Consider the following 23,164-nt stretch of genomic DNA (forward strand, 5'->3'; position numbering starts at 1 on the left):
CAGCTTGGTCACCCCTCCCTAACCCCCCTGCTGGCCTGGTCGCCCCACGCAGCCTGCTGCTCAGTCGTTTAGTCGTCCCTCACTGCCCCCCTGCCAGCCTGGTCACCCCACTCAGCCTGTTCGGTCGTCCGTTCGGTTATCCATTTGGTTGTGATGGCCCCTGGCTCTTTATATAAATAGATACCAATTTCAAGTTATTTAAGTTGAAATCATTATGGATTGCTCAAAATATTTTCCCTTCATCAGCACTCTTTTCTCTTTTTGTTAATCCTCACCTGAAGACATTTTTCCATTGATTTTCAGAGAGAGTGGAATGGAGGGAGAGAGACAGAGAGAGAAACATTGATTGGTTGCCTTCTGCACCAGGGCCAGGGATTGAGCCTGCAACCGAGGTTTGTGCCTTTAATTGGAATCAAACCTGGGACCCTTCCACTGAGCTAAACTGGCTAGGGCCAATCTCGTCCTTTTCTACAAAGGATGCTCTGAACAGTGTTGATGAGCAGCCTCATTTTAATGTGGGTTACATACATTTTTAAGACTATATACAGTATTTAGAAAACACTGGTGGAAAGAAATAGCTGATTATTTTGTTATTTAGGAATAACAGTTTATGCCATTGCTAGATTACACTCATTTCTTTTTCATCTTTGGACAGTTCATTTTGAGAATCGTCTAAGTAAACAATTATGTTACCGATCCTCATGAGTGAGCTCACTGAACCTTGTGCTAAATCGGCAGTTTCTACTGTTAAAGTCATAGTGAGGACTTCCTCTTTCCATGCTGTTCACCTCTTACACAGTCACTCACTTCACTGCAGTTCAGGTGTTGGGTGAGGGCAGGGTACCAGTGTCCCTGTTTCACAGTCATGGAGGGGTTAACCTGTCCAGGTGCATGTAGCTATCATGTTATCTAATTGAAATATGAGTTATTTAAAATTTATAGCAGCCATATTAAAAAATCATAAAAAGCATAAATACATTTTATTTTAATATATTTATGAAAATATCTCCAAAATATTATAATTCAAATATTAAAGTGCTTGAGCTCTTTTATGTTTCTTTTTTGCAGTAAGTCTTTGAAATACTTTGTGTATTTTATACTTTCTCTACAGCCCTGTTCAGACCACCTGTTTCAGGTGCTTGGCAGGCCACGTCTGGACAGAGTGCCAGATTTTTTCTGTAATCGACTACCTATAAACCAAGTGAAAGAATGATAGATGTTTCCATCTAAAACTTTATCGGCTTCCCTTTTCTTTGGAGGTGATCTATCAATCTATAATCTTAACTTCTCTCCTGATTCTTTTGTGCTGTTGCCATTCTGTAGAGTATTCATAGCATAGATGGACAAAATGCCAGTCACCCAACAGCCAACTTGAAACAATTTACTTTGCTCAAGAATTGTGCTGTTCTCTCTTCCTTTTCCCTGTCTTTCTATCTTTTCTACCAACCAAAAAAAAAAAATGTTTTTTTATCTTCATATTTAGACACTAGAGGCCTGGTGCCATGCATGGGTGGGGTCTGGCAGGCCTGCCCAGATGTGGGCCCATTAGGGGCGGGGCAAGCCAGGGGGAGGGGCAAGCCAGGGGGAGGGGCCGTGGGAGGGCTCCAGGGCGTGTCCCGCCCGTCTCAGTCCCGATGATTGGCCGGATTCCCCCTGGAGTGTCTCCCCCCTGGTGGTCAGTGCAAGTCATAACGACTGGTTGACCAGTTGACTGTCTGCCCCCTGGTGGTCAGTGCACGTCATAGCCAGTAGTTGAGTGGCTTTAGCATATCATTAGCATATTACACTTTGATTGGTTGAATGGCCAACCAGCTGACTGGACACTTTGCATATTAGGCTTTTATTATATAGGATAATGATATATTCTTTGTGAGGTGAGAATAGTGTCTATTCCAGGGGAAAGTATAATTTGCATATCGACCGTGTACAATACTAGCTGTGCTCATGGATGGTGTTCCTTTTGCAGAACCTCATCTGCTCCGAGTGTGGGGATGAGTTCACTCTGCAGAGCCAGCTGGCCCTGCACATGGAGGAGCACCGCCAGGAGCTCTGGTTAGGAACTGATTAGGATCTGATGTCTCCTGGTTCTTTTGTGCTGTTGCCATTCTGTAGAGTATTCATAGCATAGATGGACAAAATGCCAGTCACCCAACAGCCAACTTGAAACAATTTACTTTGCTCAAGAATTGTGCTGTTCTCTCTTCCTTTTCCCTGTCTTTCTATCTTTTCTACCAACCAAAAAAAAAAATGTTTTTTTTTTTATCTTCATATTTAGACACTAGAGGCCTGGTGCCATGCATGGGTGGGGTCTGGCAGGCCTGCCCAGATGTGGGCCCATTAGGGGCGGGGCAAGCCAGGGGGAGGGGCCGTGGGAGGGCTCCAGGGCGTGTCCCGCCCGTCTCAGTCCCGATGATTGGCCGGATTCCCCCTGGAGTGTCTCCCCCCTGGTGGTCAGTGCAAGTCATAACGACTGGTTGACCAGTTGACTGTCTGCCCCCTGGTGGTCAGTGCACGTCATAGCCAGTAGTTGAGTGGCTTTAGCATATCATTAGCATATTACACTTTGATTGGTTGAATGGCCAACCAGCTGACTGGACACTTTGCATATTAGGCTTTTATTATATAGGATAATGATATATTCTTTGTGAGGTGAGAATAGTGTCTATTCCAGGGGAAAGTATAATTTGCATATCGACCGTGTACAATACTAGCTGTGCTCATGGATGGTGTTCCTTTTGCAGAACCTCATCTGCTCCGAGTGTGGGGATGAGTTCACTCTGCAGAGCCAGCTGGCCCTGCACATGGAGGAGCACCGCCAGGAGCTGGCTGGTGGCAGGGCCCACACCTGCAAGGCCTGCAGGAAGGAGTTCGAGACGGCAGCACAGCTGAAGGAGCACATGAAGAATCATTACAAAATTAGGTACACGCCTCTACTTGGGCTTGGGAAAAATGTGTATAATGTATTAAGAATTGGCAAATTTTGCTGTGATTGGTTAAAAATATTGGCTAATCTGGTGTAGTGTCAGGATGTCTTTTATGATGTGTAGCTCATATCTACAGTAGGAAAATTGATCTCAGAAATTAAAAATAGGTGCCAGGCTCTGCGGGTAGACAGTTTTAGCCAGCATTTTAATGTTGAAACTGTAGAACAAGGTGCTGGTGTTGTTTTTACAGGCAGGTAACACTGTGTAAAGTGGATCAGCAAGGGTCATTTAGGTCCTTTTTAATGCATTGATTTATTTATACTGCTTCACTCTTTACAATTTACATGAGCCTGACATGGTGCTTAGCACACATATAGAAACATATATGTCAAGCCATGGTACTTGTATGTCTCCAATTTGCAGATGTATGTGTGTATTTAAATATAGGCATGGTTACTAATATTATGAGCTCTAAAACTAGACTATTAGGATTTAAACATGTGCCTGGCACAGACCAAATGAAAGAATCAGTCAGTGCCTCCACCTGCAGGTGGAGGTACAGAAGGTACAGAAGGTGGTTGTATTGAAAAGGAAATAAAATCGCATCGCACAGACCAAATGAAAGAATCAGTCAGTGCAACCATTTCAGAAGGTGGTTGTATTGAAAAGGAAATAAAATCGCATTGATTTGGGCAGTGAGAGCCCACCACGCCAGGCAGGTGCTGTGGCTGAGTTTGAAGGATGCAGGACCTGGGGCTGTGGGGCCTTTGGTGGAGGCCACTGTGGGAATGAGGCTTTTATCCTGGGTGCGATGGAAGCCGTCAGAGGGTTTTACACACAGAACAGCCTGCCCTGACTTTAGGTGTGGTGTGGCTGCCCTGTGGTGGGGTGGAAGCGGCACACCACTGAATCGGCATGGCAGGAGGACAACAGGGGGAAAGGGACAGGGGGTATCTTTGGAGATGTTCTGGGGTAAAACCAGCAGCCTTTGGAGATGCACTTGAAGTCGGGGTCAGGGAGATGGAAGCATGGGCCCTACTCCCCAGGCTTAAACTTGCACAGTGGGGGTTGCCCTTTCCAGTCACAGAGAGGAGCAGGCTAGGAATAAAGGAAGAGTTTTGCTTGCGACACACTGGAGTTGAGCCACCCTGAGCCATCCCCGGAGGTCGAGCAGAGTTAGAGATAGGGGGGTGGTGCTCAGTGGAGGTGTCAGAGTGGTTGGAAGTAGGACTTGGGAGATCACCACCATCAGGTGGTGTGAAATGAAGGGACAGGAAGAAGTAGCAGAGGAGCAGGTGGAGGTACAGATTACAGCTGCACAGACCTTGGTGTCTGACCATCACAGCGAAGCTTGTCTGCGAGAGGCATTCCGCCTCAGACACAAACTGTTTCTCTGTCATTACATTTGGAAAAAATGAATTTTTATGATATTGGATACACAAAACTAATACATGTATGTGTGTACGTATGTGTGGGTGGGGGACATACACACTTACATGGAATTGACTTTTCACTGAAACACATTCTCCTGACCAGCCAGTTAACCTTTCCAGAAGGATTTTACTGTCGAGCTTGTAACACAAGGGAGACGACTTCATGAGCATCCCTTTTATTATACTAGGATGTCAAGTACGAGGTCATACAATCGGAACGTCGACAGGAGTGGATTCACGTACTCATGCCCGCACTGTGGGAAGACGTTTCAGAAGCCCAGCCAGCTCACTCGGCACATCAGGATACACACAGGTGTGAAACACGCTTATCTCTGGATGACTCACAATGTGGTGCACAGGAGAGAAATGTGCCCAGAGCCAGCTAGACCTAGAATTTAACTTTGGCATTTCCATAGTTTGCTGTGTAATCTGGGTGTCAATTTTGAGATTTTTGGGGTAGGCAATTGGATATCTGAATCTGCAGTCACAGGGGGACGTTCTAGTTGGAAGGATAGTTTGGAGTCCTGAGTCTGGATAACCAAAGTATTTCTGTTTTAATCCGTCAGAGGCTCTCACAATTCTGTGTCCATTCTCCCCTCTCCCTAGGTGAAAGGCCCTTTAAGTGCAGTGAATGCGGAAAAGCCTTTAACCAGAAGGGGGCGCTGCAGACCCACATGATCAAGCACACAGGCGAAAAGCCCCATGCCTGTGCCTTTTGTCCAGCTGCCTTTTCTCAGAAGGGGAACCTGCAGTCTCATGTGCAGAGAGTGCACTCGGAGGTAAGCCTGGCCTGTGGGCTGTGGGGTTCCCAGGTGTGCGGCTGCTCACGATGCTGTGGAGGTGACTGTCAGCACAGCCCTGAGACACGGGCCTGTGGTGGGACAGACAGTGATGCTCCAGAAACCTCCTCTAAAGATTAGTTGCTGAGTATTATTCAGTCCTGTGATGAATCTCTTCAGAAGGTGTTAGGAATAGACTGAAAGTCTTATCTAGGTAAGTTGAAGGCAGCCGCCACAATGTAATAACTGAAGCGGGCTTGATGATGGTGAGAGAATAGGTGCTTGGACCTGCCCCTTCACTTCCTGCTCTCTCTAGTCCCCTGCAGGCTATGTTGTAGTGTTGCAGCAGCTGATGTGCAGTGCTGGGACTGGCGATGATAGGTTCACCTACCATGTGACCATCCTTCCTAACTCGTGCACTTTATCCCACGAATGCTCAGTCAGAGTTATGTCTGTGTCTGTCTACCCTTCATTGCGGGCTGTGTGTAATCCTTTAGGAAATTGAGAACATACATCAGACATCTTCTTACTAAATTATAATAACTAACAACTATGTTTTTTTACTCTAAAAGACTATGATATTTCATTTAATCTCATACTACGATATTGATTAAAAAACTGGGTCATTTATTCTAGAGCTATCTAATTTAAAGTAAAAAGTAATGTTAAAGGGTTAAATTATTTCTGTCATTTTTAATGCAATGGTCAATTATGATGTGTCCTAATTCAAATGTTTTTATCTAGTAATTAAGTGTAAAAAATAATTTTTTCTCTTTTATTCTTTAAGGTCAAGAATGGCCCTACCTATAATTGTACAGAATGTAGCTGTGTATTTAAAAGTTTAGGTAGCTTAAACACTCATATCAGCAAGATGCATATGGGTGGGCCACAGAACTCCACGGGCTCTGCAGAGACTGCTCATGTTTTAACGGTAAGTTCAGTGAGCTGGCTGGTAGGATATTCTTTTACCAAAATCTATCATCTCACTCATAATCTTTAAAATTGAATATTACTTAGAATATTATTTATTACCATAGAGGTGCTATGAAGTTTTTCTACGTGGTTGTATGGTGCTACTATTTTTTAATTAGTAAAACAAAATCAATCTTTTAAATTTTAGAATAGTGTTAGATAATCCTGATTTATGGACTATCACCTGAACCAATAAAAATAAGACGAATAGAATCATCAATTTATTGAATTGGAATTCCTGCAACATTATTGGTGATTACCAGTGAATATTCTTTATCATTATGCTATAATTTAAAAATTAAATATCCTTTTAAGCTATATTTCTCCCTAAGGTGACAGTGATAATTTTTCCTTAGACTTTGGATTTTGGTTGGGGAACTAAATTGTATTTTTCAGTACATGTATTTAAAATTGTATGACTTCACACACACACTTATTCTTTCTATTGGAGGGATTCTATAGCTCAGTCTGTTACTTCCACCTCTCAATTGATAGTAAATGGCAAAATCTAAGCACAGTGCGGTGTCATGGCAGTAGACCTTGGACAGAAGTGTGCGAGTGTGGGTGTGTGCTTACAGTGAGCTTGGCTGGGAGTCTGGGGCTTCCACAGCTGCCTCCTGCCCCACATGAGTGTTTGTCTTTAAGCGTTAGGCTCACGGTTACTGTTTGTTTTGTCCTTTCTTTTCTCACAATATTCACAGCTTGGGATTGATACCTCAGCTCACTCTCCATCAGGGAGGGTGTTGTAAATAAGTCCTGAAACTGGAGAATAATTAGTGCCTAATAATTAAGTCTTAAAATTCTATTTTGGACCGAGTACTTTTTAAAGAAATTTTCAGTGTTTAAATCAACCAAATACTAAGAGTTTTCACCATTTCCTTTGGCACAAGGCAAATCAAATATGTAGATGTAGTGACTAATCTGGAATGATAATCCAGATAATTTTTTAAATTATCTTGATAAATACCTGAAAATGCAGTGTAAGGTTGTGGAAACATGAACACTTCCTCCCTTTCCCTATTGGACAATGTGAGGGTCCAGCATTGCGGCATGGGCCAGTTTCAGGACTGCCTGGGACTCCATGTTCAGCCTCTAGGTGAGTTCTTTGTGGCTCTTGTTTTGCATCTCACTTTTCTTTTTTTTAAAAAATATGTTTTTATTGATTTTAGAGAGGGGAAAGGAGAGGCAGAGGTAGAAACATCGATGAGAGGGAAACATTAATTGGCTGCCTCCTGCATGCTCCTTACTGGGGATCAAGCCTGCAATCCTGGCATGTGCCCTGACTAGGAATTGAACCAGCAACCTCTTGGTGCATGGGACAATGCTCAACCAACTGAGCCACATGAACAAGGTTGCATTTCACTTTTCTAACTCTTGGCCTTTTTGCTCTACTTTTATGGGTTTTCCTCAGCTTCATTTTATGATTCTCTTATTGATATTTTTAGCTAGTACAATTTTTAATTTCTGGAGCTCTCCTTCATAATCAGATTGTTTCTTTTTCAAGACATGCTTTTCTGGTTTGTTGTACTTTCCTTGGAAACCTAACTAGCATTTTCCTTCTAAAAGTTCTCTTCCTTCTAGAGTCGCCTGCCTGGGGTCACCTGCCAGGGCTCCCTCTTTCAGATGTAATTCTTATAACCCTTGTGCCCATTTGCATTTTGGAATGAGGCAACAGCAAACCCTCATGTGAACTTTTCTCAGAAGATGGATCTGCTTCATCTCCAGGGTCCCTTTGCCTGAGGAACCAGTTCTCAAACCTGGGGTCTCTGGAGGCAACACAGAAAGGACTTTGTGTTTAGTCTGGGGACCTAAGTGCCACAAAAGGCTTCAAGTTCTCCCTAAATCATTGTTTACTTTTATTTCTTTTAGAGCCCCCCGCCCCTTTTTTTTGTCTGAAGGTAAAAGCCTCACTGCCCTCTTTCACGGGAGGAGGCCAGGGGTTAATTGTCAGTCCGAAGTAGTTTTCCCATGGTCTTTCTTTTCTTTAGTAATAGACTATAAAAATAATATTTAGAGCAGCTTTAGGTTTACAGAAAAAGTGAGCAGGGAAGTCCATACTCCCCCTTGTTACTAACACCTTGTGTGGGTGTGGTGCCGAATGCTGATGTGTTATCAGTAGCCAGAGTCCACTCTGTGCTGTGTGTGCTGTAGGTTTGACAGACGTGTGATGTCCTGCATCCACCATTATGGAGCATACAGAGTCGATTCTACTTCTCCACACGTGTTTGTGACGAGGCATTTCAGATTCCTGAGTTTCTGAGGAATTGGATCAGCCCTCTCCTCAGATGTTCTGAGCTGTAGCTTCACAGAGCATGTATTCCTCCAGTGCTTCTCTTCTCCAGAAGAGTTTTGAATTTTTTGCCCACAGTGGATTCTTTTGTATTTCCTTTATTTTGTAACTCTTTCTATCCTTTCATTCTAATAGGTAAGAGGAGTCTGAGGTTTGCTCAGTCCCTTGAATTGCTAGTATCTGCTAATACTTAAAAAACTTTAAATGGTTGTAGTAGAAAATTCACTGAATATGATTTTTTAAGAGCCAGTATTGTGCCAAAACATAAAAATTAGTGAGACATTATATTTAAAATTTGGGATAGAATTAGATTTTAATGCTTATAGGGAGGTTATGCTTCTTTCTTTTTTTAAATAATTGAAGTACTAACTAATATAATTGTTTATATTTTTTAATAACAGGCCACGCTGTTTCAGACTTTACCTCTTCAGCAGACGGAAGCCCAGGTCCCGTCAGCTGTGAGCCAGCAGAGCTCACAGGCGGTGACTGACGTCATCCAGCAGCTGCTGGAGCTGTCAGAGCCCGTGGAGTCTAGCCCGGTGCCCCCGCCTGGCCAGCCTCTCAGCATCACCGTGGGCATCAGCCAGGACATCCTACAGGTGAGTGCACTTCCAGCTCTTGGCTGTGTCTGTGGGAGTCTGGGTGTTGCTACTGAGAGAGAAATACAGGGTGCTTGTCAGAGTAAAGGAATCTTCACTGAAAATGTGTCCTAATTGAATAAGTTATAGTGAAGTAAAATAGGCTTAATTACTTGTGGACAGTGCAGAATTCTAAATGATTTATTAATCTATACACTTTTTAGAAGTTTAAAGTTCTAATTTTTTCTCTCAGTAAATTTACTTTAAAAGAATGGGCTTCTCAGAACTTTCTTGTGTCTGTCCCTGTTGACATAGAAATGTTCCACTGTTTCTTGAGGTTGTGCTGTAACTATTTGGAGTAAGCTAACCTCTCCTCTACCCTGTGGGGACAAGTTGGCCAGATGTCACAACAGCGGCTATCTTAAGAGTAAACCCAGTGTAACTTAAAACTGATTTTCAAATCCTTTCAGAGACAACCAGAGTTGTCTGAGGTCACATACCTAGAAGTCAAATTAATTCACTAAAATCCCCTTTAATTGGAAAATGTCAAAGCTTGCCATACCATGTTTGGGTGGAGGTGAGATGTCAGATATTAGAAGGGACGTGTCAGCCTCAAACCTTTGGTTGGGTCACTTACAGATGGCTCCTTGGAAATGCAGACTTACGTTTCTAGGTGGTAGCATGACAGTTCTGTAGGTAAAGCTGACTTGGTTGCACGTTTGGGCCATTGGATCTCCTAACCTTCGAGTTTTTTCTGTCTCAGCAAGCCTTAGAAAACAGTGGGCTGTCTTCAATTCCAGCTGCAGCACACCCCAGCGACGCCAGCCACCCCAAGAGCTCCACCGTGCAGGGTCAGGACCCGGAACTTCCCGACGTGCCCAGTGAGCCAACTGACCCTGTAGATGCGGAGCCGGAGAAAGAACAGGAGAGCCCAGAGAAGCCGGACAAAAGGGAGAAGAAGCTGATAAAGAAGAAATCACCATTTCTACCTGGTAATTTCAGTGTGCTTTAACCTTTGGATGTTTGCATCTGAAGGTGATGTTTGTTGAATGTTCTGATAATGTCTACCTCATAGTATTCGTTTGATATTTAAAATTGAAAACCAGGAGATAAATTTGTTACACTATCTCTTTTCCATGGGCTGCCTTCTTCCCATGATTCGAGTCTCCCCCTGACTCATTCCAAGGGCTTGACCTTAGTTGTCACTGACCCTCCTATGCTCCAGCCCTTCTTGCCTCTGAGGCTGCGCATTCTGGTTACACTGCTATGGCTGCCTCGGCCAATTCTTCCCTTCCTTCCTCCAAGTGATGGTGCCATCATCGCTGACCTGGAAAGCGCAGCCCCTCCACTCTAAAGCCCCAGCCTTCCCCTTACACTCATTTCTGCTTCTTGGCCTTTGAGCCTCCGTAATCTGCCCCACAGGTATGTCCTGTCTTCCTGCCCCTGCTCTCCTGACAGTAACGTGGGACTCCTGCTGTTCCTCAAGACCTCATCTCTTCTGCATGCCATGCTTCCTGGCTGCTCTACATTAGGAAGGCCTTCTTCCTTCCCTCCTCGCATTCCATACCCACACTCCTGTGGGCGGCCCTCCTCACAGAAGCTCCCTGCAGAGGGCTCCTCTCCTCCTTTCTCCGTCCTGTGGTCTCTGTTAGTGGTTGTGCCAGTGGAGTAACTTGTGTTCCTTTCTGAATTCCCTGCTCCCTCAGCATGGCTCTTTGCATGGGGGCAGGGTTACTACATCTTTCTTGAGTAAAATAGTTTTTCTTTTGGGCAGAAGCATTCCCATGAAAATATTTTCTTAGAGGCTCTAACTCTCTACTCCCCCAGTTGTCTTGGGGGAACAAGGGCTTTCTTGCTACACAGAGTGGAATCATGTTTTCATCTCTGTTCACTTCTGAGAATGTATTTCCTCGTTAACTGGTGGTTGTGAAATCCTCCTTTCTCAGCCCACACAGCACTGTAGCCTGCTCTCCTTTCCCCTGGATCTGCCCTTCCCCAGGGGAAAGTGGACAGTGGAATTTGAGCAGTTTTTCATCAGGATTTTCCTAGTAGCGAGGAGGCAGGAAGGAAAAAGGGCCATTTGCACATATTTGTGTTATGACAGGACAGCCTTGCAGGTCACAAGGTGCTTGCATTTTGAATATCTACTCTCCATACACCTGTTGAATGAATGGAGATCCCCAGCGGGGTGGAGCCTTTCGTCTGAGTTAGCACTGGCTGCTGTCTGTATTCGTCATGCCAGAACCTCTGAAGGTGCTCTGACATGCTACTGGCATCAGGCCCTTCTCCGGACTAAAGGCCAGACCTGCTTCCTGCAAGTCCAGGTAGCAGTGGCTTCTCAAACTGAGAAAGGTGGGCTTCATCCTGCTGCCTCTCTCAGCTCTCCAGGAGCTGGGATCAACTTCTCTTCTACGCTGAGCATTAAACAGATTTCAGAATGGAGTTCTGGTCAACCTTACCTACAGTATTGTAATAGGGAGGGTTGTGCTCACAGAGTTCGTAAAGATTCTACAAGTTAATTTTTGAATAAATTAAATACATGTTTACAGTATTCAGCAAGGTTTTGCAGTTCTAGTAAATTATTAGATTTAATTTTTCATTTCTGTCTATCACTCCTTTTCCCTTTATTTTTCTATATGACACTTCTTATTTTGGCCAGTATTTTCTTTCAATTTTACTATGTAAAATATACTTTTTGAAATAAAAAATGTGTAACATTGGTGCTTTTAAATCAGTTAATTTATGAAGTCATTAAATCATAACGATTCATAAATCATTCAATGTATAGGACACACATTGGTGTTTAAATAATTTAAAGAACTGTAGTTGCAATGTAGCAAAAAATTTGCTTTGTTTATTATATTTCCCCCATACTTTGTGTCCACACACAGAAAAGAAAATTAAAATTTTCAAACATTTTCTATTCAGTAGTTTAAAAAAATACACTGTTTTTCACCGCTCTGGTCTTTATAAAGGACTTGAGTTAAAGTTTTAAATAATAAAAATTAAGGTACCAGGATAACTCTGCTGTATGTTTCAACAATGTTTTTATACCAAACAATTTGAATTAGCGTGCAAACAGCTTCTCTTGTCACATATCTGTATTTGGGGGAAATTATTCCCAATGTATAGAAAAATCTCATATACTGCAGTAAGCTGAAGGCAGTGTTAAGACCAGTGTGAATGACAGGGAAAAAAGTGCTTCTTTGTGAAATGTTGCATTCCTGATGCTGATGTGGGCACGGGAGACTCAGTCCTAGGGTTGGGTCTCTGGAAGAACCCTTTTAGGTAATTTTTAAGAACTTTGGCATCAGGCCCTTTCTGGAGCTATCTGCATGGAGGGCAGGTGTTCTCATTGAATGTACTGCACACATTCTGGCCATTTGAAATGGATGGTTTCCAGGGGCCCTGTGCACACAGGTGAAGTGATATTGTTTATGCACCTGCCTGGCACAGGTGTACTGAGCGTGTAGTGCACGTGTGGAGAAGCTGCACCTCTAAACTAATCAGCAAACCCTCCTGTCCATCTTCATATCCCTGGGTTCTACTAGCTTTGGTCTCTGCCATTGGATCTGGAATTCGACTGCCCTGAGGTGACAGTGACATTCTAGGAACCTCACACCGCATGACTGTTTGCAGGAAACTGAGTGACCCTCCCTAAAGAGCAGACCGTCCTCTGCTTCTGCTCAGTGGACAGCACTTCTGAACTGCACGAAGCAGAGCCAGGACTGTGTTGTAACCAGGTTCCTGCACCTGGTCCCTAGGAATGAGCTCCCGGAGACCGCAGCTCCACATGTGCTCTGAGGTGGGTGGGTGAACAAGACTCTGCTTTCTCTAGACAGATAGTCATGCTGCCTCCCCCTGCTGAGGGCTGGCAAAGACTTTGTAAACAGTCCAGATATGCTGCTGGTTCCGCGGGCAGGGGCGGCAACATGGCCCACACAGGCTGCTAGAGACGCCTGCCTTCCTCACCTTGTGCTGTCAGTTTTTAGAATTCAACTTCTCCATTAGTGTCCAGAAAGCTCTGCTGTGTGTGTGTGATTATACCACTATACCATGTTCCCATGAGGGCAGGCCCGTATCTGCAGTGGCCTGTGGCACACGGTGAGCACGTAGTGTGTGCTCTGCTTCTGGGGGAAGTGATGTGGTCTCAGACTGTACCTCGACTTTTGCATTTACTGGCATCTGACCTTGGGCAACCTAGTTAACCTTGAAAATGTCAGCTTTCACCTCTGGAAAGGGGGCAATGGTAGAATAAAAGGAAGAGAATTGAGGAAGTCCATGTAAAGTATGTAGAATGGTGTGACACATAGGAAGTGATTAGTGAATACAGATAGTTCAAAATTATTTTTTAGATAGGTGAAACTTGCTCATGCCACAAAATTCAAAAGATACAAATGGTATACAGTGAGAAGTCCCTTGGTCATCCTTGTCCTTTACCCATCCTTCCCCAAGGCAGCTGCTGTCACTGGGGTTTTTTTCTGTGTCTTTTACACAGGCCTGTGCATATTATTACATGTTTCATACTATTGTTTTTAGCAGGATGGGTGGCATACTGTATATTATTTTGCAGTTTACTTTTTTCTACCTATCTTATTTTATAAAATGCCTGGGTCCTAGCCCATTTCATGGATAAATGATGTTCAGGTTATGTGCAGTCTTTTGCTAATGCAAACATGATGCAGAGGATATGTTTGTGGCTGTGTGGTTTCACACATGTAAATGCATCTGTAATGCACATCTGCGGAAGTGTCAGAGGTTGCACAGGCTAAGCCCTATAAAGATTGCTTTAAGGTTTTAATTTTAAAATAATTTTAGGCTTAACTGAAATGTTCCAAAAACAATACAAAGAATACTCATATGCCTTTCATCTAGATTCCTCAAGTATTAACATTTTCTTACATTTGCTTGCTCTTGACCTGGATTTTCCCTCAATTTTCTGAGTGACCTGCAGATAGTTAACACCCCAGTAACTCTTAACTTCTTCAGTGTGTATTTCCTCTGACCAAGGACACCAGTCTTGCATACCTTTAGGGCAGTCATCAGCATCAGGGTTTGAAAGCTGATCCAGCCGGCAGACCTGATTCATTATTTGTGTTACTAATGTGCTTGATTAACAAAAGAAAAAAAATGTAAGCACTTTAGAAATTTTGGTCAATATCACCAACTTCCTTACTTGGAGTCTTTGGGATTCACATGCCCAACAACATAGGAGCACCTGTCTCCTCACAGGGAAGAGATTGTTATCAGAGCTCTGGGATCCTTTTACTCCTCTCCTGAGTTAAAACCATTCTTATTGTGTGGCTCTAATTTCATTTCTTAGAAGGAGTAAGGCTGAGCAGCTTCTCATGTTAAAGAGCACCTGTGTTTTCCATTGGAGGGACTTGATTTTTATTTGCTGTGATTAATATACTAAGGATGATAGTATCTTGTGAGCTGTATTTATAGTACATGTCCTTTTCTGATTTGTTTGCTTTTGTGTATGTGTTTTTCTTTTTTTGTTTGTTTGTTTTGTTTGCCTTTTTGAGTTAAAAGGGAGAGTTTGTTTTTATATAGCTAATTGGAGAGAAATATTTTGTTTTCATATAGCCAAATTGGTCAATGTTTTATGACTTTTAGACTTGTGTAATAGACTTCACCACTGACATTATGGATAGCAACCTCTTTTATTGAACAGTTTCATACTTTCATATTTTAAACTCAAATCTTTGACTCAACCTTATTTTGTTCCTAAGTGAGCACCCAGTGTACAAACACGTTTATGTTGTGGTTTCCTCACTGAAGTGCAACGCCACCTTTCCCATCTGTTATCCTCTCAGACCTGTGTGGGTCTGCCTGGACTTTATTCTACCTCACTCATCTGTGTTTTTATTCATGTGTTGTGGTACTGAATGGTTTTAGCATTAATAGGGAGCCCAGTCCTTCCTTGTTGCATTTTTTTGAAAGTGTATTTTTGACTGTTATCGCATACTTTTTTTCCCATATCTACTTTAGAATCATCTGCTAAACTTCCACAACTGTAGTTCTAAAAAAGTCCTATTGATATTTGTATGTAAGTGATTTAACCAGGGAGATTTGATGCCTTTATAATTTTAATCATTGTACCAACGAATAGATTGTGCACTTTCATTCATTCAGATCTTTTCAAGTTTTAGTCGTATTTTAAAATTTTCTCCTGGGTTTAGTTTGCAGATATGGAGGATGCTGACTTCCATGTATTAAAACATGGGCCTTTTTCTGAGATTTAGTTTTATGGGTATGTTATCATATCATTTGTAAATAATGGTTTTATCTTTCCCTTTATAGTTTATATAGTATGTCTCTTTATCTTACCTAATTTCATTGGCTAATATTTCTAAACACCATAAATTAATAGCAGTAATAGTGGACTTTTTCCTGACTTTAATTAGGATTGTTGTATTTTTCTATTAAGTCAAATGTATTGGGATCTGTTTTATTCATCTCCTCCTGTTTTTAGAAAGTTTTTTGGAAGTTAAGACTAGATGTTGAATTTTAGTAAAAGCCTTTTTATCTCAACAATGATTATAACATATACTTTTTCTTTTAAAATTTGATAATACATTTGAAGAGGAAGGCTGTTGCCCAGCACCCAGGAAGGTTGCCATGAGGAATGCAGCTGTGGTTTTCTCCATCTTCCTGAAGTTGGTCAAAGGGCCGGATCTGGCTTCGGTTTTCCATTGTAGCCCTGGATGAGCCAAGCAAATGTGCAGGCCAGATTTGTAACTCTGCTTCCTCTATTCCCACAGATAATTAGAATCTGGTGATAGTCTTATCTTACGTAATTAAAGATAGGTTCTCATTTTTGTTTGGAAAACATTTGATTTTCCATGATGATTTCCTAATTTTGGCTAATAGTATTCCCTCTTACCTTGCTATACCTTGCTTTTTTTATTTGTCATGAAAAGACGTTTAGATAATTATTCTACTTTCTTGAATTAATTTTTCCTATTTTAAGCAGTCTTAAGTTTTAGTCTCCCTTAATACAAGCAATATGACCATAAACTAAATGTCTTTTTCTTATTTTGAAATCATTTCCCCGTTTCCTACTTTTTCTCCTCATAATTGTGTTCTTCTCGTTATTTCCATTGTTTTTTTTTTAATGTTATTTTTCATTCATTTTCCTAACCTATGTTAATTAGTCTTGCAAAGAGCAGTGTGTTCAGGAAAATACATGTTCTCTCCCTACAGTCACTCGCACAGAGGAGAGTTCCTGGTATTTACTGGTAGCACGGAGGAGGAAACACGGGATTTTCTTCTTCCTGCTAAAACTACGTTCATGCAGCAGATCCTCGAATAACGTCATTTTGTTACAATGTTGATGAGGGATTCCCGGCCAGGCCCGCAGTCTGTGCGGTTGGGTTTTCCCATGTCTGCGTGGGCGTTCTCTGGATCCGGTTCCCTCCCACGTGCCAAAGCTGTACACGTGATGTGCGGTGGCTGGCGTGTCTACACTGTCCGGTCTGAGTGAGCATGGGTGTGCATGAGCGTGACCCTGTGATGGAAGGACGGCCTGTCCAGGGTGGCTCCGCCTGTGCTCTAAGCTCTCTGCCGCCTGACCCTGAACTGGAATCAGTGGGTTGGAAAAGGATTATCTTACTTGTTTTTGTGAATTTTTCTTAAATGTACGATAGTTCACATTTATTTCACTGTTTAATACTAGAATGATTTGGGTCTTAATTTGGAAGTTTGGCGATGTGTTTTTGACCAGAAAAGTGCTATAGGAATCTGACTCCTTAGCCTGGGTTGCGGTTGGTTTCTTTGTAGTGATTTGGCTTTAAGTCACAGTTTCCATAAACTTGTCAGCATTAAGTGAAGTCTTACTATACAGACAGAGTTAACATAAAGAGCTAACGTTTCCTGGTGAATTTCATTAACTTTAATTGATTTTAAGTGGGTTCTATACATTGTATGTCTATGTCACATGAATAAATCTGATTAAAATTTAAAAATAAAGTATTCTGCTGAATTTTGTTTTTAATTTTTTTGTATACTTTACAAATCATTTGGTTCTTATAGTTCCATAAATTCTACTTGTGATTTTGTTTTCTAGTAGGAATAGTTTTAAACCTGATTCAGAGTTGAATATTTAGAGTTACAAAAGAATCTTTTGATTTTGATCATGTTATATATATTACTTTTTCATAACTACTTATAAGTTACCTTTTATAGCATAAGGACTTATCACTTCTGAATTATTTGCATTTTTATTAGTGATATTGGATAGGCTCAAACAGTACATCATTCCTTCTCATGTTGAGTCAATTTTGGAATCACTGTTTTTAACTTGCATTCACAGTGGACTAAGTCTGCAGCTAACTCTCGACTTAGTCACATCACCTGTCCAGTTAGCCCTCTTGTCTCGTACTGGCTATGCTTTCCGTTCTTGGGACTGTTAGGATTTTCTGCAAGATTAAATCATATCTCCCACAAATCGCAGTAACGATGGAAATTTCCACCATTTCCATAACTGATCATGTATCTTCCGCTGTGGCGAAGAGAATTGGGTTTTTTTTACAGTTGTAGGGAGCTGTTCACTTGACTCTAGAGCAGCAGTTCTCAACCTGTGGGTCGCGACCCGGTCGAACGACCCTTTCACAGGGGTCGCCTAAGACCATCGGAAAACACATATAATTACATATTGTTTTTGTGATTAATCACTATGCTTTAGTTATGTTCAATTTGTAACAATGAAAATACATCCTGCATATCAGATATTTACATTACGATTCATAAGAGTAGCAAAATTACAGTTATGAAGTAGCAACGAAAATAATTTTATGGTTGGGGGTCACCACAACATAAGGAACTGAATTAAAGGGTCGCGGCATCAGGAAAATACATGGCCCTTTAAATACAGTTCTTCGTGTTGTGACCCAACCATAAAATTATTTTCATTGCTACTTCATAACTGTAATGTTGCTACTGTTATGAATCATAATGTAAATATCTGATATGCAGGATGGTCTTAGGCGACCCCTGTGAAAGGGTCGTTTGACCGCCAAAGGGGTCGCGACCCACAGGTTGAGAACCGCTGGCCCTAGAGGGATATTAGGCGCCTTGATACCTGGCATCTCACAATTTGTCTCACTGCGCTGCAGGGTCCATCCGCGAGGAGAACGGGGTCCGGTGGCATGTGTGTCCCTACTGCACCAAGGAGTTCCGGAAGCCCAGTGACCTCGTGCGCCACATCCGCATTCACACGCACGAGAAGCCTTTCAAGTGCCCGCAGTGCTTCCGGGCCTTTGCGGTGAAGAGCACCCTGACTGCGCACATCAAGACGCACACGGGCATCAAGGCCTTCAAGTGCCAGTACTGCCTGAAGAGCTTCTCCACATCCGGGAGCCTCAAAGTGCACATCCGCCTGCACACAGGTGCGGGGGCGGGGCCGCCGTGCGCAGACCGGCGGTGCCCAGCAGTCTGCGCAGCGCCACCGAGCGCCTTCAGGACTTCTTTTCCTTCCTTAATCCTGTTTGTGGATGGCGTCTGTAGGCTAGGCATGAGGTCCGTACTGGCGGAGAAAACCCACGTGACTGTGGTCCTGTGGCTGCCGGCAGCAAGAGGGGGGTCAGACGCAGGGCTCAGGAAGGGGCACATTAGAGCAGAGAGTGAGAGAGACCACCCGTGGGCAGCCGCGCTCAGGTTTAGACAGTGGGCCTTGGAAGGAAGAGCAGCGTCCCCCTTTGGGAAGACCTGACCGCTGCAGCCGGCACCCTTCAGGCAGGGAGCTTTGTGCTGGCCTCAGGCAGGGCGGGCACCCACATCTCCTCTAATGTTCAGATATTTTGTAACCAGTAATAAGTCAGAAACACTTATATTCAGGCTCCAGTTTTACTTATAACAGCTTTATTGAGATATAATGCACAGATCATAAAACTCACTGTGTTAAGGTGTACAGTTCAGAATTTTCACACATTTTTATCACCCCCAAAAGGAACCCTGGACGGTTAGCAGTAACTTGCCTAACCTGCCTGGGGTTCCTGGGCTAAACTGACCACGTGAATAAGTGTTTGAAAAAGCTGAAATTAGTCAATTTTGTTATATGCCCTTCTCTGGAATCTGCATTTTCATTTACCAGTAAAATTGCAAAAGAAGGAAATTTCCTTCAGAAAAGGAAAGTGATAGTACAATATATTATTACTATCAATAGCAGCAGCGGTGTTATTATTTACAATCAATAACAGCTTGTTTCCTAAATGCTGGGTGCTCCCTAAACACTAGTTCACACAACCCCAGCAAAGCCCAGATGCAGGCATGTGACTCCAGGCCACAGATTACGGCTTGAGAGAGAACAGTTCACACACTTTAATATTCGTAAAGACTTATAGTACTTTGATTATCCATATTTTACTTTGTCCTGAAAATAGTATATTTTTTAACTTAAATGCTTTTATTACATGCCTTAACATCTATAATATGAATTGTTTGCAAACTAGGGAAAAGAAGTGATCTATAATAGGAAACTATAAGCATGAAATGACAAATTGAATGTTCACGAATTGTTTGCAAACTAGGGAAAAGAAGTGATTTATAATAGTCAGGAAACTATAAGCATGAAATGACAAATTGAATGTTCAAATCAGTAGTAAGATTAAAATTTTATATTGGCATTAATTAAGATGTATTTCCTTGAGATAATTGTATGGTTACTTTTGTTTTTATTAGGAGTCAGACCTTTTGCTTGTCCTCACTGTGACAAAAAATTCCGAACCTCAGGCCATAGGAAGACACACATAGCCTCCCACTTTAAACACTCGGAGTTGAGAAAGATGAGGCACCAGCGGAAACCCGCCAAGGTTCGTGTTGGCAAGGCTAGCGCTCCAGTCCCTGACATTCCTTTGCAAGAACCAATCCTCATAACCGACGTAGGTAAGGTTCTCTTCCCTCTGGGACCTCTGAAGGCGTATGTCATGCTATGTATGGTCACAGCCTTATGTAGTTTCAGGCTGGTATTAGTGCAGTTCTTGTAAAGCTTTGCTGTGTTATGGGCTGGTATATTACACACTTACAGTTTAGATCCTAGTTCTGTTTAAACTGCTGCTCAAATTATGTTCTTGGTTAGAAGAGAAATATGTGTAAGTGAAAGTATTAGTATGTTTCACTGAAGAAAAATTTCTTCCTGAATGGAACTCTCAAAGCCCTAGCTGGTTTGGCTCAGTGGATAGAGTGTAGGCCTGTGGACTGAAGGGTCCCAGGTTTGATTCCGGTCAAGGGCACAAGCCCAGTTTGCAGGCTCGATTCCCAGTAGGGGGTGTGCGAGAGGCAGCCAATCAATGATTCTCTCTAATCATTGATGTTTTTATCTCTCCCTCCCTCTCTGAAATCAATTAAAAAATATTTTTTTAAAAAAGGGTAGGTGGTCATTATGTGAAGTGCACTTTGTATTTTGATGTTTTTATCTTAGAATTTTTACCTGGTGTGTAATGGATTATTTATTTGGGCTGCTTTAATCTTTGAGCTTCTGAGGAACTGGAATTCTTAGGGGATTTGATTGCTTAGAGCATAAAAACGGATCAGCACTCCCATGGTAGTTATAATACTTTGATATCCTTGTCTGGTTTTATTAGCTCACAAAAAAACAACAGACCAATTTTACTGAATATGTATTTAATTTTCACCACAGTCTGTAGGTTCTCAGTGGTTTGTGTTATTCCTGAAAAGTCCGGACAGATTAAACATTTATTTAATGGCCCTAGAATTATCCTTCATGCTTGAAGGTTATCCTCATATTGCCATTTTTTTCAGGTTGCCATGAATCGAGTTAAAAACCTATGGGTTTGGCCGAAACCGGTTTGGCTCAGTGGATACTATCCGACAGAGCGTCGGCCTGCGGACTGAAAGGTCCCAGGTTCGATTCCGGTCAAGGGCATGTACCTGGGTTGTGGGCACATCCCCAGTGGGAGATGTGCAGGAGGCAGCTGATCGATGTTTCTCTCTCATTGATGTTTCTAACTCTCTATCCCTCTCCCTTCCTCTCTGTAAAAAAATCAGTAAAATAACAACAACAACAAAAAACCCACCTATGGGTTTCTTGACTTTAAGTTTACAAATCCTTAAATTGAGTGAACTAGAGTTCTGATTCTCCAGACTTTTTCCAAGGTTAAAAATGGCACATATTTTACTCGTTGGCTTCACAGATACCTGCATCTTATACCAAATTAGTGGAAGTGAAATTCAAAAAGGAAATGATTTATACAGATAGCTTCACATTGTAAAATGTAAAATGTCATAAATACTTATTTTCATGCTTGCCTTCTTTGTTATGCATCTGTCTCTTCTCTCAGACTCTGGGCTCTTTGGGGGCTATTATCTAATAGATGTGACTAATAAACTTTGGGAGACATTTGATAAAAACACGTCAGAGAGGATTTTAGCATAGTTTAGTTTCAATTATTTGACTGAATTGGGAAATGAGATGTCCCAGTTAAGCCTAGTTACTTAAAACACAGTATTTTTACATTGAAACTGTCACTTTGGAAAGTATTATAATGCATTAGAAATAACTTTTACAGCTGCATGGGAACTTAAAAACAGTCTTTCCAAAACTTCTCTCTATCTACCGATGTAAACACTGGGTCCTAGAGAGAGTTGTAGCGTTACTAATGAATATATGACCAGCTTGTGCTCAGGGCAGAGCTGATTCCTAGGTGTTCTGGGTCTAGGCTAGGCCTGTGTTGAGTGAAACTCAAGCCTCCCACATCCATTAGCACCACCCTCGGCATAGGAGTTTGGAGAGTGCACCTGGCTTTTCACAGTCCTGTGTCATGCTGTCTAGCACTAGTAGTCTGTAGCAGCCTTTAATTTACTGCACTTTAGGGCTCTAGACATGCTACCCGTTTCCTTCTCAATGTTCTTTTTTCTAATTTAAGAATGAAATTTTAAGTAAAACATGCAGATTGAGGAAGTATTGGAGTTGGGTGATCATAGTATTCTGATCAGTAGCTGTTTATGGATTTTCAAATTATATACATTTAGGATATGTCTATTTTTTTAAATCACCATTTTTCTCTCTGTATGATTATTTTGTGTGTGTGTATGTGTGTGTGTGTGTGTGTGTGTGTGAGTGTGTTTAAGTGTAATATTTTACATAGCATAGATGTTTGAAATATCTTTTCTTTGAAATGAGCCAGGCTTTGGTTATCTATTGTTTTAAGCCTTGATCTTCCAAGTTTATATTTGTGTTTTAATCTTATTGGTTTTAGTACATGTATCTTGCTTTTCTTTAACACATTTGTCTAACCTAGTATATCAAATTTATTGTATGTGTTGTTAATCATATATACTTGTTTGTCATTTTGCAATATTTACATTCTCTTACTATTTGCAATATATGAACACTCCTGTAAGACTAAGTTGTATTTTCCTCAAGCATCATAATAAGATGAAGCTGTTTCTTCTGTTACTATGGAAGGGATTATAGGATATTTTAAGGATACTTTTAGTTTATTTTTGGAGCATATTAAGTGAAATTTATTCATGCCTTTCTTTGAGATTAGCAATTTCCTTTAAAAAAAAAACACACCTAAAACCATATTAAAGGACTGATGGATAGTCTAGTAGAAATGACATATTATAACCAGCACCTTAGGACTTTTATGTATGCTTAATTCACCCTTAATTTTTTTCTTCAAAAGTTGAGACCTTATCATTATCTTAACTTTTTAACAGAACTTAGTGTTTGTAAAATTATTAGAGGTGAAAAACAAAGCATCTAAAAACTGAGGCCTATTATTTTACTTTCTTTAATAATTCAAAGTAGGGAACCCCCTTGCCCCTTGCAAAGGGCTTTGAATCTTCTTGTGCCTGGGTACCAGTCCAGAGAGTCCATGTCTGGGGGAACATGAGATCACAGTTGTACATACTAGGTTATCATCCATCATGACTGTGCATAGTTAGAGGTGATGAAAACCTCCAGCAGTACTGCATGTGATGTCCTGAGCATATTGGTGCAGTGGGATTCCTTGCACACACCTAGAGGATGAGGAGGATGCTGTCATATGCAATGACTTGAACAGATGTTAATGAACAAGTAATTAATTACAGAGCAGCATGTGTGGTTGATCCCACTTGTGTTTGTAGGTAACAAACCCTTTTGTTCAAGTGTGCACTAAGCTGTTCATTTACGGTTTTCTCTGAGGTGTTCCTGTCAAGCTCTTTTGTTTTTCTTTGT

At 41.7% G+C, this 23,164-nt stretch overlaps 1 protein-coding gene across 1 annotated transcript in view; it reads left to right on the forward strand.

Annotated features, from left to right (window-relative positions):
- Positions 1 to 23,164, forward strand: part of ZNF236 (zinc finger protein 236) — a 78,153-nt gene that overhangs the window by 16,258 nt on the left and 38,731 nt on the right. The window contains exons 5-13 of the mRNA XM_014535907.1: positions 1,967 to 2,032; positions 2,808 to 2,920; positions 4,546 to 4,670; positions 4,964 to 5,136; positions 5,924 to 6,067; positions 8,800 to 8,997; positions 9,740 to 9,968; positions 18,096 to 18,368; positions 19,660 to 19,863. Of these exons, the coding sequence (XP_014391393.1) occupies positions 1,967 to 2,032; positions 2,808 to 2,920; positions 4,546 to 4,670; positions 4,964 to 5,136; positions 5,924 to 6,067; positions 8,800 to 8,997; positions 9,740 to 9,968; positions 18,096 to 18,368; positions 19,660 to 19,863 (1,525 nt within the window). The remainder of the gene's footprint in view (positions 1 to 1,966; positions 2,033 to 2,807; positions 2,921 to 4,545; positions 4,671 to 4,963; positions 5,137 to 5,923; positions 6,068 to 8,799; positions 8,998 to 9,739; positions 9,969 to 18,095; positions 18,369 to 19,659; positions 19,864 to 23,164) is intronic.

Source organism: Myotis brandtii, unplaced genomic scaffold (genome assembly GCF_000412655.1).
Source record: "Myotis brandtii unplaced genomic scaffold, ASM41265v1 scaffold154, whole genome shotgun sequence".
NCBI classification, from domain to species: domain Eukaryota; kingdom Metazoa; phylum Chordata; class Mammalia; order Chiroptera; family Vespertilionidae; genus Myotis; species Myotis brandtii.